General features: G+C 42.7%; 1 protein-coding gene across 4 annotated transcripts; it reads right to left on the bottom strand.

The window, feature by feature from the left end:
- Nucleotides 1–122: 122 nt before the first annotated feature.
- Nucleotides 123–16,149, bottom strand: LOC147268995 (monoacylglycerol lipase ABHD2). Of its 4 annotated transcripts, none has more exons than XM_086226026.1 (13): nucleotides 15,902–16,149; nucleotides 14,752–14,832; nucleotides 14,541–14,634; nucleotides 14,278–14,319; nucleotides 13,839–14,054; nucleotides 10,316–10,491; nucleotides 9,803–9,970; nucleotides 9,205–9,388; nucleotides 7,721–7,813; nucleotides 6,951–7,052; nucleotides 6,675–6,744; nucleotides 6,494–6,578; nucleotides 123–4,127 (listed from the first exon to the last, which is right to left on the bottom strand). In XM_086226026.1, exons 5-13 carry the CDS (start codon nucleotides 14,045–14,047, stop codon nucleotides 3,919–3,921), a joined length of 1,296 nt encoding a protein of 431 aa, XP_086082152.1. In that variant the 5' UTR covers nucleotides 14,048–14,054; nucleotides 14,278–14,319; nucleotides 14,541–14,634; nucleotides 14,752–14,832; nucleotides 15,902–16,149; the 3' UTR covers nucleotides 123–3,918. The 4 variants fall into 4 exon arrangements, with proteins under 4 accessions (XP_086082152.1, XP_086082161.1, XP_086082136.1 ...); XM_086226035.1 differs by having other exon boundaries at nucleotides 14,541–14,631; XM_086226010.1 differs by lacking the exon at nucleotides 14,541–14,634.
- Between the last annotated feature and the right edge of the window lie 1,084 nt (nucleotides 16,150–17,233).

Here is a 17,233-nt window from a genome sequence, read left to right as displayed (position 1 = left end):
GCAACTGTCTGGAGCCCCCTGGAGAGCCCCGCTTCACACTTTGTAGACCTGCTCTTACCCATTTTTAGTCGAGGAGTAAGACGTCATCAAATCTTATAAATGAAAAGATAAAAGAAAACTGATTTTCTTGGGAGAAAATAATTTATTTTGGAATACAATAACCATATTTCCTCACACAATTAGATCACACACCCCAATGGTTTTCTTAAAAATAAAAATTATTTAAAAAAAAAACAAACAAAAAAACCCCATCCAGTGCTCAAAATCGGAGTACAGTATGTTGTGTGTGCCGTCCCTCGTCATCGTCCTCCAACCACCTTCCTGCATCAAAATTAAAGCTGTGTAATATCTGCTGAAAGTTGACGCGACTGTTGCTCTTGCTTGCTTGGATGTGTAAGATTAGACAATAATGCTGCGTAACATGAGGAGTATTTTTTTTTGGTTTACACAGGTTTGAGATGTTTATCATGGAGTGTCACGAGCCCACGCTCTCCAACAACAGGACGCTTGAAGCACTGGAGGTAAATACAGAGGAGCACATTCTCATACAACCCAGTAGAAAACCCTCCTCAATAAAACGATCGTGATGCATATGGAATGTTTTAGTCCACAATACGATTTCCTCTCACATTGAAACGATTAAAGAATCCCTCCCGGTTGAGTATTGCCTTTATTTTTCATCCCTGCTCCCTCAAATATACTAAATCTTTATATATTTATCTGATTTACATTTGCTCAGGTGAACGCGTTTCTGGTCGATCAGAGGTGATGATATGACACAGCATATACACCGGCCCCGCACCAACACTCACACTCTGATGCATTTGCACAAGCAATAAACAAGTCATACAACAACACTAGTACAAAAAGAAAATACAAAAAATAAAACCAAAACAAAACAGACTTGGAAATAAAAATACATCCAAATCTGCATTTCTGTGCAAAGTTGGAGGAGGCAAAAATCGTACAGAACACAAACGGCTCTTGTGGTTCTAGAAACGGTTAAACCATAGTAAATCCTGGCATGGTTGGTGGTTCTCAGTAGAAGGTCCCGCAGGGAGACGCTTGCATTGAGTGACCTGCAGATGCAGCTTAGTTTCCTGACAATAGATGGCAGCAGAGATCTAGGTTTTGAAAAACTGCAGAAGGAGGGTGGCAGACTCTCACTTTAGTTGAGATGTACTGGCTGAACACACTAGAGGGCACCAGTGTCCATACTGACGACAGTGGATCTGCCATGGTGTGACCAGTCTACATTAAACTCACTTCTTATATCATAATTATTTTTTAGAAAGAAAGAAAGAAAGAAAGAAAAAGGAAAATCAGCTTTTGAAAGAGCAATCTCTGGTTTTATGATCTTACAGTGCACTAAAAAAAAACATTCCAAGCAGTGAGGGGTGCAGATTTGAACTGAGGGAAAAAGAATGGTACTTTATGGCAGGTACCAGGAATTGAGGCAAAACGCTGGACCGGTACATTCTTGATTTCAACATCAGCCAAGATCTCTAGGAATTCCACCTGGACTTTATAGTATTAGCACAAAAACTGTAGGGAATCCTCCATAAACTACTGTATAGCTGGAAATGGAATCTGGCGTACAGAAATCTTACCTCGCTACAGTTACTGCAGTATTACTAACAGTACCCAACCTTGCTGAGGTCAGGAATATTATTATAGGATAATACTGCCCCCAAAACGTGCTGCATTTGATGTTAAAAGGAAACTGGAGGATTTTTAGCTCTTAAACACTGCGACATGTGTACATACTATTGAAGCCAGGTGTCATCGCACAACAAGCCGTGGCCTCAACAGTCGAACTCCCACCACCACCACCACCACCCGTCTCATCACAGTGATTATTAGCTGTTTTGTAGACTACAGATTACCTGGCTGGACAGCGTCCTTAGCCCTTAGCACAAGCTTTGCAAGTTCTCAGTTAAAGCGACATTGAACACAGAGAGTTTCATTTGTCCATTATTCACCGTTAGATGCCTGGAAATCATTACGTCTTTTCTCCCTGTGTAAGTTCCTGGTGAATCCAGAATTCAGAAGCTGGGAGGTGGCAATGCAAGACTCCACTTCAGAAAAGTGTGTGTGCAGTATTGAGCATACTGCTGATTAAAGGGGACTAGGATTATACAGGGAATACATTTGAGTTCTTTTAGCTTTGATGTTGTTAATCAATGGTGTCCATTAGCTCCCAGCAACAAAGCAGATGTTTCCAGAATTCTGGATTTCCTGATACATCATGCAGGGGGAAAGAGAGTTCTTCATGAATCCAAGACATCTAACCGTAAGTAACTGATTGACACTTCATAAATGACACTTTTTGGGTGAAATATCACTTTAAATTCAAGTTTTTGTAAGTCTGCAGGTCACTGGCCAAGATAAACTTGTGATAGACTTCAGTACTTTCAGGTCACGTGACTGCATTTGTCTAACCACCAGTCAAAAAGAAAAACAAAAGGAAAAATTTTCGATTCAAAGAAAAATATTCCCTTATATTCTCTCACCTTTTTTTTATGCATGCAATGTTCTCCATCCAGTTATACAATATAACAATCACCAGTATTTCACAAACAATCCACTGAAATAAACATTTGGTTTAGCGTTGGTAGACTTGACCCTCCTACTCATGGACCTCACAGCTGAGGTGATCAAGCTAGAGTCTGCTTCACACTGCTGAACTCTCCCTTTAACAGAGCCTCAGGTGCCCACCAGCAAGAACTCCCCAAACACACAAGTGTGCTGAGGTGTTTCACGCAATGACCTGACCGGTAAGAGAAGGATATCAGCATCTCGGCTGGACCTGCAGCTGATCAAAGGCAGAGTAAGAGGGCTCCAAGAAACCGACAGCACAGGAAAAAAACAGGATGTGTCACCCTACATCTTTTCATCGTCACTCGCTCCATTTTTCCTCTCACTCACAAAGAAAGTAAAGTCCCCTATAATTTCCACATCTGCTCTTCAGCTAATGAGGAAAACAGGAAAAAGATTGTAGCAAACCGGGTATAAAGTGCTCACCATCAAAGTGATAGAATGTGACTGTGGGAATGTGCATTGATCCCATCAAAGTTTGATCCCCGGTCGCCATCATTGCTGCTCTCTGGGTAACACTTGGTTTCAAGTGCCATGATGATGTTGTGATCTGGACATCATGGGAACAACCCAACCATATTACTTCCTTTAGAGTGTTCATTTTATACAAATAACCAAGAAATGCCTCACCCAAAAGAACATAAAAGGGCTAACAGATGAGGAACAGAGAATTTGGATCACATGCTCCATCATGGATCTGTAACGCTCAGTCTGCACTGGCACACACCGACAAACACACACACACACACACACACACACACACACACACACACACACACACACACACACACACACATCCACACTACAAAGACTATGTGTAGGCTAGGCTATACGCCTCGGCGGTGATAAGCAGTCGTTGTTTACTTGTGCGCTCTTGCTTTTCACTGGACTACTCTGAAGTGGTGCTCTCACTTTCCTTTCCAGGCTACAAAAACAACTTCGCTCTAGCGTTTGTCGTATTGGGTGAATGCCTCCTTTAGCCCACAATCACTGTTGAGCGTGACAAAACTACATGTTCCTGCTTTGAATCAAAGTCCTTGCAACAGAGAAGAGCACAAAGGCAGTTAGTAGTTTTCTTCCTTCACACACTGTGAGGTGATTGGGGCTCAGAATGGGAACTGTGCTGAAGGCATGGAGATGTGTGTGTGTGTGAGTGTGTGTGTGACTGGGAAGGGTGGAGGCCCAAGGGGTCTGCAGCAGTGAGTAGCACCAGAGGAGAAGGCAAGAGGTTTGGTTCAGGTGTCTCCTCAGCGCTGGGACAGCAGTGTGTTGTGGTGAGAGTGAAGAGAAGGAGTGAGAGGGACAGAGAGATCAGAGGTTTTAGGCTTTCTCCTTGGCGCAGGAGCTCTCACTCAGATGCCCACTTTGGCACGGCGGCTTCTGTTTCTCCCACTGGCAAATGGCATTGGCGTAGCCCACGATCACTTGGTCCATCCAGGTGAGGGGCTGCGGGAAGAGCACAGCGCCCTTGAAGAAGCCCAGGTGGCCTCCGTGGAGCGTCAAGGCAAAGATCACGTTGGGCTTTTTTGCTAAAGGACGAGATAAAGAGTCATCAGGCCTTGGTACTCTGAAAATGTTCACACGTCAGATGCAGATGGAGTGAATGTGGTTCCACAAAAAATAGCATGAACCAGCTGAAGGGTTGAGTTCCGTTCCGCAAACCAGGCCAATTAGCCTGGCGGTGCCAAATTGATTTAAAATCCAACTGCTATTTTTATACTAGTTATGATGTCAGCTTGAAATCTTTGAAAACAACAGAGGAACTCAAAATAACTGTTTAATTATATTTTCATGCATTTTTGCAATCAAAATCTAAAGATTTTCACGAGCTAAAGCTTCCACCCCCATGATACTACCTGAGGGTTTGTCTGATGACATCTTTCTCTGCTAATACTAATAAATGAACAGGTCCAATTCCTCCATGCATCTCCCAAGCTACAACTCTGACTCCCATGTCAGCCATAAAATTAAAATGGGCCTTTTCTTATTTAATAGTAGATGGCTGAACTACTCTCCTCCCTGTTTATTGCACATCTGAACGGAAATTCACACAAATGCATGTGCAATGAAGTCAGTGGCAAAACGGACAAAATCCTCCTCAGTTGCCTTTCCAATGATCATTTTGATTGTGGCGCTCAAGTAAATTCCGACAGTAGTTCCTGTAAAACCAAAAAGAGCATTTGTGTGGGCCCCTTTCCACCGAACACCAGTTTCTGACTTCATTTATGCTCTTGTAGCTGTGCAGGTTAGTCATCCCTGCAGCAAAATCTTACAGGAAGCATTCCCAGTGGTGTGAGGAACAAACACCTTTGGATTAAGATATGCAACAATCAATACTGAGTGTAACTTTGGTGTTTGGCTGCATACGTTTGCCCACGTAGTGTCACTGTGTGTTAACCAGGCATCAAAACATCCCTTCAAATATGTACGGGCGATCACAGATGGTATACACATCTCAATGATAGAATAAACCCATTCAGTTCCAGTAGAAACCTCAGTAGGTCACCTCACTCGACAGACAAATCTATAAAATAAACCCATAGAGACGAGCACAGCTGTAAACAACTGGGCTGAGGATTGGCCTGGATCTCTTTATGTGCCTGCTCTGATCTGGGTTACTGGGAGAGCCTGTCGTGGCAGCCTGCGACGAGTGATTAAGACCCCGCAGGGCTTTCGCCAGCATGCGCTGGTCATGACAGCTGTTCAGCCTCCATCTAGCCAGGTACTGAGTGACATGAGGGAACATTAAAGTCCAGACGAAGCCTTGTACTAAAAAAAGAAGACATTTGTGCTAAGTTGATTCACCTCAACATAACTGGCACAATGATAAAGGTACACGCCTCATCTGACCCTTGAACCTGAGACAATTACGTGACCAGTGAGTCATTTCCTGGTAGTATGGCTGAGTCACCGTATCACACTTTAGGCCAAAGGGCAGCTGATCCTCTTTTCAGTAAGTGTTGCAGTCTGGAGACACATTGGAGCCTCATCCAATCACACAAACACACGAGGGATTTTCCTTTTCCAAAATAGTTACAATGGCCAGAGAGGTTAAATATAGTGCAGGCCTGAGAGAAACAAAGGCTGACAGGCTGTGTCTCATGTACTGGTGGTCGAAGAATAGAAGGTCTCTTTATGTTTTGTAGATGAGACTCAATCAGCCCAAGATCAAATCTTTAAGGAAGCCTTCCATCCTTTGAAGTCGAGGGAAAGAAGACACAGGTTTATGTCCTAGTGAATGTTACAGCTAATATCCAAGGACATTCACGTCTTAATCTGTCCTATAGCTGGTTTAGAGCTATTCTAATGGTGACCAGACAAGGACCAGCAAGAGACTGCACCATTCACATCGTCATACTGGTTGCTGGTCAGACACAACAAGCTTGTCGTGAGCTGCCACTGACTCAAGTTAAACAGGAAAAGGTTCCAACCTTCCCACATTTTGTAGCACTGTAATATTGTAGTACGTCATTTAATAATCTGAATCAGTTATTTCGACTGTGTGTTATTCAGGATCAGATTATAAAAAAGTGCTAAATACACGCTTTAAAATATCATGTGGAGTATTTTCGATCTTGATTTTTAAACAACTTTGAGCACAAGTGAATTCAGCAGCATTTTCTCACTTGTGTGTCTTAATCGTTTCATGGTTATGAGCCCATTATCTACTGTTAGTGTCACGGGAGAGTTCTGTGTAATTATTGTCGCCAATACTTTTTTGCTGGTTTCAATCGAAGACTTGATTGAGTTTCTCCTTCGAGGCTTTTATACTTTGCACAGAGAGGCAACCGTCTCCTTCATTTGACAGAAAGGTGAGCAGAAGTAATCATGGCGAAATGGCTACACGATGGCTGCTCAAATGAACATGATTGTGGGAACTTGTTTTGAGATTTACCTGCTAGTGTGCGCGGGATGTTGAGCAGCGTGTCGTGAACCAGAGGATCGTCTGCAGCGTTCACCAGCAGCAACGGAACATTTACCTACAAAACCAGGATTTTTAATACAAAAATCAAATAAATACTCAAACAGAACAGTCAGATGATATGAGATAAATACAAAAAAAAAATCATTCTTACGTTGTGAATATAATGTACACAGCTCTCTTTCTCATAGTACTCTTTGAGAGAACTATGGCCATGGAATTTCCTGTTGAAATAACAAAAAAAAAAGAGTCTTTGATTCATCAGGCAGTAGGATTTTCTACATCTTAAATGTTTCAGAATCTAACCAGAGTAATGAAACACTAATGTACGCGACAGGTTAAAAAATAGAAAAAAGAAAAAAGAAAAAAAGAAAAGCTCATTGAACAGCAGCAACTTCCACAGACAACCTGACGGAATGGTCACACGCACCTCATGACGTTGTCATCGATCTGCATGAGGGACGTTGCTGTGTACAGCCGACTGAGATCTGCATCTATCAATTTACCTGAGTGGCCTGCAAATAAACTGTGTCTGCAACATGGAGAGAAAAATGTGCAGATACATTAATCACAGAACATGTAAAAATCAATGACTCAATGAAGAGCGCAATTAATCAACCATCAGTGAATGCCATGGAGAAAGAACAATATTTCCCTGTGACACGAACTTCAGTGGCTAAATAAAATGGACCTCCATTAACTGATACTTCACCCGTTGAATTCAAATACTCACTAATAGTGCTCGAGCCCTCAAACATTTTTTTGTCACTCCTGCGTCACTACTTTGTGACTCCAGAATGCAGAAAGAGCCAGCCACGTATATTTAGCTTGACACTAATGGTGCTCTATGGCCACCACAACCAAACCCCCCCCCTCCCAAAAAAAACAGCTAAACTGTCCTCTCAAGCAAATCATTTGAATCTTTCTGCATTCTGAAGTCTCAAATAAGTGCTGCAGGTGGGGAAAAAAAAGTCTCTGTGAGCTCATGACACCATCATTTGTGAGTACTTGAAAGGCAAATCACGTTTTTGGAAGTATTGCGTTTAGTATTCAAATGGACTCACTGTGCCCTGAAAACTGCTGTGCAGTCAAGGTGAGCTGCATTTCTATGAGGCAACGTCAGCACTGACTTTGGCAAATAGTCAAAAAAACAATATATGTTGAAGCTTGCATGCTTCATACTCAGAAAGGTCATGATACCTGTGGGAGAGGATTATTTTCTTCATGTTGTCAGCCATGAGAAAGTTATAGAAGCGCCTGAACTGATCCCACTGTAGGAATGTTTCCTGGGCCCTAGTGGATAAAGACAAATACACAGGAAGTTAGCTTTATGCAGCCTGTCTACATTCCAAACAACACACTGAATGTCCTGCGTAATCCACAGGACAAAGAGTCATGCTGGTGGAGAGTAGAAGCAGTGTCAGGCACAAATACATCCGGCTGTTACTGACAGAGGAAGGTCAAACCTACACAGCAACTTTAGGTATCGATACGATTATGAAAAGATCCAATAGGGAGCATTGATCCTGCATTATCAGTGTAAAAGAGGAATCACTTCAGTTCTCGGGGAACACTGGCAGAAAGGCCTGTTTACTGAATTAAAAGTGGTATTCATGCAGTTTAGTCACATGCTGCACTCTCACCGCCGACGTGTCAACTTTAACAGACCCAGTCGGTCAGGTTTGCCAGGAGACACTGGCAGCATTTAACACACAGATGATGCGACTCTCTCCAACATGTAGAGTTGGTTCTGACACCCACACACGCGAATGCTTTCAATCACCAGCTTCTTTGGTTTGTCCCAAAATGCACGTTCCACTAATATGTATAAATGTGCATGTTGTTTATCCTGGAAACACCAGACTGTCCAGGTCAATCACCTTCCAATCAAATATTTAGGAATTCAGGCAATAACACACACACACCCAGACAGACAAGCTGGAACAGACTTTCCAGGTAAACATTACTGGGCAGAGCAGCATCAATATGAGGCTGCTGCCCTTCAGGGTACGTTTGCACAGCAAGTCTTTCTTGCTGTTGACATTTTTTTGTGAGAAAGGATCGACTTGCTTTAATAAAAGAATGCTAGAACCCCTGCCATAAATTCTTCATTTACTAAAGAAAACTGTAGAGTTTGTTTCTTAGTGAGGTTGAGGTGAGGTTCCAGAGACGTTGAACTGGAGTGCTTTGTATTCAGAGCTGTTTCTGGCAGCTTTATTATGATCGGGGCAGAAGACCAGCTCACTGCCACACCCCAGGACAAAATAAAAATTTAAAAAAGCAGAATGATCAACTTTCCAACTGGGTCCAGCTGGCGACAGAAAAATGTTTAAACGCCATACATCCCTGGTAGAATTGATGGCAGAGCTGTTAGCCTGGACTGCACAGGTTAAACTAATGGCTGGGAGAGTGAGTGCGTTATGTAGGAAAAACCTGTATGTAGAAAGTGTGTTCGTTATTGTTGTGAAAGGTGCTACACAAATAAAGTTGGACTGACGTGTTGACACAGGAGAGGAGGGTCGAGACAAACCAAATAAAGAGCCAGTCACACAGTGTGACCCTCCTCTGTCAGCATACGTTTTTTTTTACAAAATTGTTACATTATTTTGAGAACTTATATCTGTGTGTACATTCTTTTATAACAGAATTAGAAGAAATTCAGAGATTAAGAGACGTCAACCCACCTGAGAGCACTGTAGCCCTGACAGACGCTGACACAACACAGCACTCTCTCCTGGTTGGTCATGTTCTCACCCAGGAACTTGCACACGATGTTTCCCCCCAGACTGAAGCCCACTACAATCAGCTGGGTCTGAGGATACATACGCTTAATGTACCCAACCATGGCAGCAAACTCCCATGTGCACCCTGGAAGATCAGAGGTAGCTTTTATGGATCAGTACATCAGGGAGCTGAGCGTTTCTCTCTGCTCAGCTGTTCTTGGTGAAGGAACCTTGAGTTTGGGGTATGACATCTCTGTCCATCTAACCTTCATCTTAATCTGTATTAGAATGCTCATGCAGCTTCATTAAATGCTGCGCGAAAATGTGTCTGAATTGAGGGAGGTTATCTAAATCAGCTTGGATATTGATGTGGTTATGGTGCCACTATAAGAGATCATTCTTCCAGATTGGCTTTGAACTCAGATGTGTTCAACTGCACAAGACAACTGGATCAGAGCAGAAAAGAGAAAAAAAAGAGATCCCTCGTAACAGATGACATGAACCCGGGCAAGGTTTGTGGGAAGTATTACGACAAGGACTCTAAGGTAATTTGTCTTACCATAAGTGAACATGCGCGGGGAGGTCAGCTCAATGTTGGGGAGAGCTCCCAGGTGGTTCAGCACAGCACAGCGGTACCCGTCCTTCTGGGCATAATCCACAAAAGTTCGGATGTAGTGCTTCTCACTATGGTTACCGATACCAGGACATATCACCATGGTGATGTCATCTGGTGAGAAAGGCACATGAAGCGGTGGATATTTGCATCGAGTTGTATTCAGTCACTGATAAGTCAGAGAGTGTGTCACATCACGTTTAGGCTGAGGTAGAGCACCACAGCTGATGTGGATCTGCTCTACCAACTCGTTATCTCTCATTAAACCCTCAGTCACCGTGCATTTATTTCACCTGTAATAAAACCTATTCTGGATTACATTTCTGATGGTCTCAAATTTATTTTGCTTGATTCCACAGTATCAGCTGAGACGTATTTAAATCTTATTTAGAGGGGAGTGAAAGCAAGAATGTAAAGAAGTGAGGAAAACCCATGAAGAAAGTTGATTAAGAACATTACCTCCTGTTCGATGGTCCCCAATTGGTTCAAAGAGGTCAAAGGTTGCAGTGGCCCCATCCTGCATGGGTAAGTACTTCCTGATTCCACTGGGATGAGGCGAGCTCACCCGGCCAAGTTTCCCATACAAGGCCGTCTGGAGGTGGCCACTCTTACCCCACAGCAAGGGAGGAATGTACCTGGGTGACACACAGGTGCAACTGAGTTTGACCAGAAACTTGGTTTATTTTACATTTGATGAAAGCCGGAGGTTAGTGCCCTGCACCGACTTCAGCTGTCAGAAGCACAAACATTTTGCATCACTGGTTCATGACCCAGACCCATTCATAGTTCACATACAAAGCTCAATTTTTGTTGAAGGAAGATCAACAAGCCCCCGAACACACATTAACGTGTCCTATCAGTTATTCAGGGTATGTGCACATGCATTCCAGTGATGCCTCTGGAGGAGTCAAGTCTTACCATTCCTTCAAACTACTGTGACTGTTGTTGCACATTTTAATTGCTTCAAAAACATGAAAAGGTGAAGGGACCAAGTACAAATACTTCATCAGTGTAATGAAATATATTTTCCAGTTATCTGAACTTGACTATTTCTTTATCTGCTCTTTTGCCACTTCTGACTATCTTCCAATGTCTCCTTTTTTGTTAGGTCTGGTGACAGCGAAGTGGCTGGTGGCCTATCTTGGTGGCAATAAAGGTGAGATAAACAAGTTCAGCGTGACTGTGGCTGGCTACAGGACTGTGTATACAGAAGACGTTGTTGTGTCGAGCAAAGGGCTGGATTACATCAACAGTTACACAAGCCCTTCAAACGTGTCCTTGAGTTTTCTCATCTCTTACTCAGCCTCCAACAACTACCACTCCTAGAAAATACACTCTTATATAAGAGAACAGTCAGGCAAAAGGTATACTTCCATTTGGAAATGTAATCACCTATAACATTCGCCGTGAGCAGAGCTGGAGCTTAACCGCACCTTTCTAGAAGCTACTCTGAAGGGTTAATCTCCTACTGAGGGAAGAGGATAAACTCATCGTTGTTGTGGAGTAGACCAGGAGATCAGCACTTGGCCATGCTATGTCCTCTGAACAATACAGAATGGAAACAAATCTGAAAGACTCTCATTCAAATTTAAATCAAAAAAGGTACATACACTTATAACAGAGAATATGAATTTTGTGCTTCTCAGATGATCTTTTTTGAGTGTGTGTGTGTGTGTGTGTGTGTGTGTGTGTGTGCAATTGAAATTTAGAAATCCCTTTCAGTTCTGATCCACGGCCATGTCACCTTTTCAAGAATGTCTAAGAGAAATCTAGGGCTGTGTGAGAACTTCAGCACGTCATCGGTGTTGGTAGGTTTGGTCTTGTCTTCAAGTGTCGTATCAGAATTGATGGCTGATATTCTTAGCAGCCTAGTTGGTCTCTTTTTCTTTGCTCATCATCTTGAGGAAACAATGTGATAAATATAGGATTTACATAATTTTCCAAATCAAACAAAGACAAAAATTATGCAAATTCATATTATTTACATGTTTTCTAGTATGTGCAAATGTGAGTATTATACTTTGACATCTTTAAACATCGGCTATGAGCAAAAACTTTTTGTAAAATACTGGTTTATTGGATATCAACAAAAGGAAAAAAAAAAAAAAACAATATTGTGCATCTCTACAAATGCTGACACAACCGTGAACCAGACGGGCTGAGACTTTACTTAGCTAGCATACGTAGTACGTTGGTGTCTTTGACCGTCACCACTTCAAACCCTGTTTCTGTTCCCTTAAATAACAGCTAAAAGCTGCTGGCTTGAACGTCAGCCATTTTACTGCTTCAGCAACTACATAGAGCACAAGGTGAGCTCCTCCCTCTGACTGACACTGTTCCCCATCTGTGTACACCATCGAGGTCTCCTCTGACATTAAGTTACGGCACACTCAGAACACACCCACAATTTTAGTGTTCTAATCAATTTCTTGCCTTTCTAACCCGTTTCACCGAGGAATCCATCACCATACAGCAGTTAGACCTTCGTGATACATTTGCATCCTTCATTGCTATTGAGTAACAGAAGAAGGAAACAGATGTGTCGGTGTAGTTTGACAAAGCCGAAATGTCAAATCCAGATAAAAAGCCGTCCACCCAAAGGTAAACTCAAGCACACAAGCTGCTGATGTGAGCAAGCTGAGAAAACACCGAACGCTACCGTTGATGACTAAAAGGATTCACCAAGCTGTCTGCCCTGAACGTTAGAGGGAAGACTGGCAGCTCTCTCTCTCTCACACACACACACACACACACACACACACACACACACACACACACACAAATAACAAGCAAAGAATGCTACATTTAATGCAAGTAACATTCTTTGCTCTCTCGTGTCACAGTCAGCTGTACTTGGCTCCTGCATAAAAACTATGAAACCACTTGTTTGGGTCGGTCCTGGAACACAAACTCTCATCTCATCTCTGTTTTCTTACACCTGCACAATATAGCAACAAATATGTACTGCCCTGTAATCTACTTATTTTCAAACTAAACTGAAGCCATGAAAGCAAAAAAACAAAACAAAACAAAAACAACAACAACAAAAATGGGTTCGCCAATCAAACATCAAGGTGCACTCCAGCTCACTGTGGTGCTCTCTGTGTGCATGTTCCCAAACACAACCAAACAAAAATGACCCCGTCGAGCTCCCAACACCCCTCCAATGCTTCCTGCTGCGCAATTGATCTCTGTTACACAACACCACCGGGAGTCATTATGGGTTCCAAACGTGACTTCTCAACCATACAGAGACAATTGATGCAAAAATCAACAATACCGGCAGGTTCTAGTCCTTCAATAACCTTTCACACATTTCACAAACGAGATTCCTTTGAGTGAAACGCGCCCGTTAAGCAGGGACACAAGACACAAATGTAAACATCCGTGTGGTCTTATGTTTCCCTCAGACTGCAGCTGAAAGGCAAAGGTCTCCGTTACAATTGGTTATATAAGCAGACACTCGTGATGAAGAGTCACCCTGCAGAGATGAAGGGTTCTCGGGTGTGTTACAACACCAGACAAGGACAGTGACACTCGCCATCGGTTACACTGCTCTAAAGCAAGAGTTGCCATGTTTTCAACAACAGCTGGGTGGTTCAATCCTGCTTCTAGCAGATCAGGGAAGAACTGCCTCCAGCTAAGCCCTTGCAGCAACCACTGGTTTGCATGAGCTGTAAACACAGATAAAGGATTCAAATATATATTTCACAAGAAGAGGGAAACATGCCCTGATTCCTATATTTGCAATGCAAGTGTGATAAATCCTGTCAAATTTGAGGATGAACCCATCAATGTGTCCTGGAGTTGAATTATTGCTAGACAGTGAAGCTAAAGACGTGTTGCAATACAAAGACTCGCTGATGACAGATGGGATCCTTGCCAGACACCTTCACCACATTCCCAGATTGGTCGACAGCAGCCACATTTCCATGGCAACACAGTCATGAGTGACAGACACATAGCTGAGAAAGCAACTCACTCTTTGGTCAGCTGGGGACAGGACTTGAGCAGGAAGCGGTTGAGAGGCGTGTCCTGGTAGGTGAGGTCTGGGGGTGCAGTGGGGCTCTTAAGGTTCAGGCAGCGCACGATGATGTAGAGCACCGTCGCCACTGCCGCCAACTTCATGCCATCAAACATGGCCGGCAGCTCCGGGGAGATGGTGTGCACGTCTGACTTGTGGGCGTTCATGATTATTCTGGAAAATAAAACAGTGGAGCAGGTCATTTTACACGCTTCCCCTGCTATGTAATATTTCAGTATCACATTACATAGGCAATTACAGAATTAAACAACTTTTACCAGATTTTGATGAATAAAAGTATGAATTTTGTAGAGAATGGAATACTAGTTTCAACTCTAACTGAGTCTGAGATGATATAGAAGTAAAAGAATGATGGATATGATGATGTCTGACTGACCTGATTATTCCCCTTGATGCCCAAGGCTCTGCTGCAACAGATCTGGGAATGAAGAGAGCAGGCAAATCAGTCCGATAAAGCTCAAGCAGTTATTTAATACTCTCACATTAATTACATTACTCTTTAAGCAGAGCCAATAGCAAGGCTTGCTACACGGAGGGCAGAGGTGCCTACATCACATTAGATTACATTAAGCGGACTAAATCTTCAGTGAATTACATCACAATGCACTGCTGCTATGACGAATGTAATATAAAGTTAACCTTTTAGAAAAATAATGTTAGTGGTCAGCTTGAAGCTGTGATATCGCAGTAAAAACAGGAACTGTTCAGCACACATAAAAGGCCACAGCATCTGCTGATGACACAGAACAGGGAAGTTGTTGGAGAGAATGATACAAAAGTCAATGCCAGTCATAATAATTGTTAGCATGTTAAAAGCGACCCCGACAGTCAGAATGTGGCTATTACTTACACTTTGAGTGAAAAATGTCCAGTAACTTGTTCTGAAAAGTCTGAAAATGTGAAGGTTGAAGTCACAGTGATGCGGTCAAACCTACAGAACAGAAGAAAAAGGCACAGGAAACGCAGAAGTTACTAGTGGTTTCTTTTCTAAATATTCTTAAGGAGCCTGCTCCGGGGGCCTGGGTCACAATCAAACACACTAGTATTTAACAGTAAAGCAGGATGTTATCAAACCCATCTAAATCAGACAGTGAGGATTCCTCAAATAAGACACATTTTCAAAGAACTTACCAAAAAACAGTTACAATTAAAAACGCAAAAGAATATCGTTGAATGCCTCACTTTTGTGATAATGTTCTGTTTTGGGACATGAGAATAGTTTGGGCACAAATTAACCTGAAAATGCTCAACAGCAGTGTAGAGGCATGAGCAAAAATACTGCCCACCTTAGCTTGCACGATCTTACTCATAAAAAATGTTGCTAAGTGAAAGAACTCTGACCCTGCACACAATCAGAGTCGGAAGAACAACGGGTTCTACCTCAACACATCACCTGTAAACTCAACTTACAACTCCAGACAGATGTGCTGGCTGCTGCAGCTAGCTAGCTAGCTAGCCGGCTAACATCCGAACCACTGCTGGCAGCCCCGGTAAGAAACGATACACCCGACGTTAGTGTCTCCTTAATGTCCCGAGGAAAGACAATGAGTATAAATATAAACCACAATAATGGGAGTCTTCCAGCGCTTCCTTCTTTGTCACGACTCACACAGCAAGAGACGTTCACGGCCACAAGGACGCAGGATTGACGTTTGCTAGAAACGAGGCAAAAACACTTCAGGACGGAAACGGAGGACGGGAAACTGACTGTTGTCAGTTGGTCACCCAGCAGGACTACAATCCAGCCCATCATCTTCACCGGCCCTGCTGGTCCAGAGAATGAAAAAAACATCTCGTCTTTACGACGACTTCGGACAACGCTGGAATTCTACAGTCGCAAATTCCCAAGCAAGCTAAACGCGGAGATTCCTCTTTACTTCGATCCTAGGTTAAAATGCAGAGATTCGGAGGGTCTATCAAGGACCCGTATTTATAGTGGAAGCAGCGTAATGAAGCCCGGACTACAGGTCGAGCAGCAGCAGCATCTTTAGCATACTTACCACGACTGAACGCGAAGACTCTGCTCCTATTTCCTTAAAATTGACCGGCCTTAAATACACCCATGACGTTTGCTTGGCTTGTTTGTTTATTTGACGTCCGTCTAAACCATGGCTGCGTGCTGTGAGTGTGAGTGAGGGTGTCTGTCTGTGTGTGTGTCTGTGTATGTGTATGTGTGTATGTGTGTGTGACGCCCTCCCATTCACAGACCCCAGAAAGCCAGTCGAGCTGCGCAGCTGACAGACTCGATGCCACTTCCGAGAAGAAGCGCTCATTTGCATAGCGGGCTCCTCATTGGCTGAAACGGCCGTGACGTAGTTAGGAAAAGGCAGTTGCCAGTGCCCGTGACTTTCAGCTGCAGCGTCCTCGTGGATCGCGGGTGGACCGTCTTCTCGGGGACATACTTTGTGTATATATTTATTTTTACTTGATTTTTTTTTACTTTTACCACGTGACATACACTGTAAAACAACTGCAAATTGACAATTCTCAACGGTTTCTTTTTAAATTTTCAAAAAGTGAGCAAAAAATGTTTGTGACGTGTTGACAAAAACGTGAAAATGACGTGTTATTACACTGGCATATCACAATTTTCCTTTTTTTTTACTTGAAGTCAATCATGATATCAGCTCTTAATGCATTTTACGTGCATGTTGAAAGCTAATAGTAAGCTGCTTGTATTTTCTGTACTTAAACACGTTAGAGTCCGTCTTTACTTTGTTTGTGAGACACTCCGAAAGCCACTGTCTTATCAGGAAACTCTACTTCACTTATTAGAATGAACAATATTCGTCACCTCTCTAGTCGCACATCTCTATTCCTCTAAATGCGTATTTCACCAGCATGCATGCACCATATAATGAGCATCTCTCTGTTACGTTATGTGTCAAAGCGCAATCTTGTAATCAACCAGTAAAACCTTTTAATACTAATATCACATTAATAATAGAACATGCGCAGATATCGTAAGTATTTTCTCTTTGTTTACATTCGTATTTTGGCTCGAACAGCTGAGATCCTTCCAGAATGTGACGCGGCTGAAACCTGTTTAAAAAAACAACAACAACATAACAGCTGGTAGTGTTTTAGTGTAAATAAAATAGTTTTTGTTCAAGTTATTTATCCACGACCAGTTAAAGACAAACGTACACGAAGACAAAAGCTTAAGCACTGGTAATTTACATGGCGTTTACAACTTTGGCACGAAATAATTGATAGTCATTTTATTTATCGGGTGGCGACGTGTTGTTGAAATGTCCACCTGATGGCGGCAGAGTTTAAGAGACGCTGAATCCCAAGCGCAACTGTCACTGGCAATTCAATGCCAGTGTTTT

This window comes from Aulostomus chinensis, chromosome 2 (genome assembly GCF_037954235.1).
Source record: "Aulostomus chinensis isolate RoL2024-O1b breed Wild chromosome 2, RoL_Achi_v1.0, whole genome shotgun sequence".
Lineage (NCBI taxonomy): Eukaryota > Metazoa > Chordata > Actinopteri > Syngnathiformes > Aulostomidae > Aulostomus > Aulostomus chinensis.
This window is presented reverse-complemented; position numbering and strand designations above follow the sequence as displayed.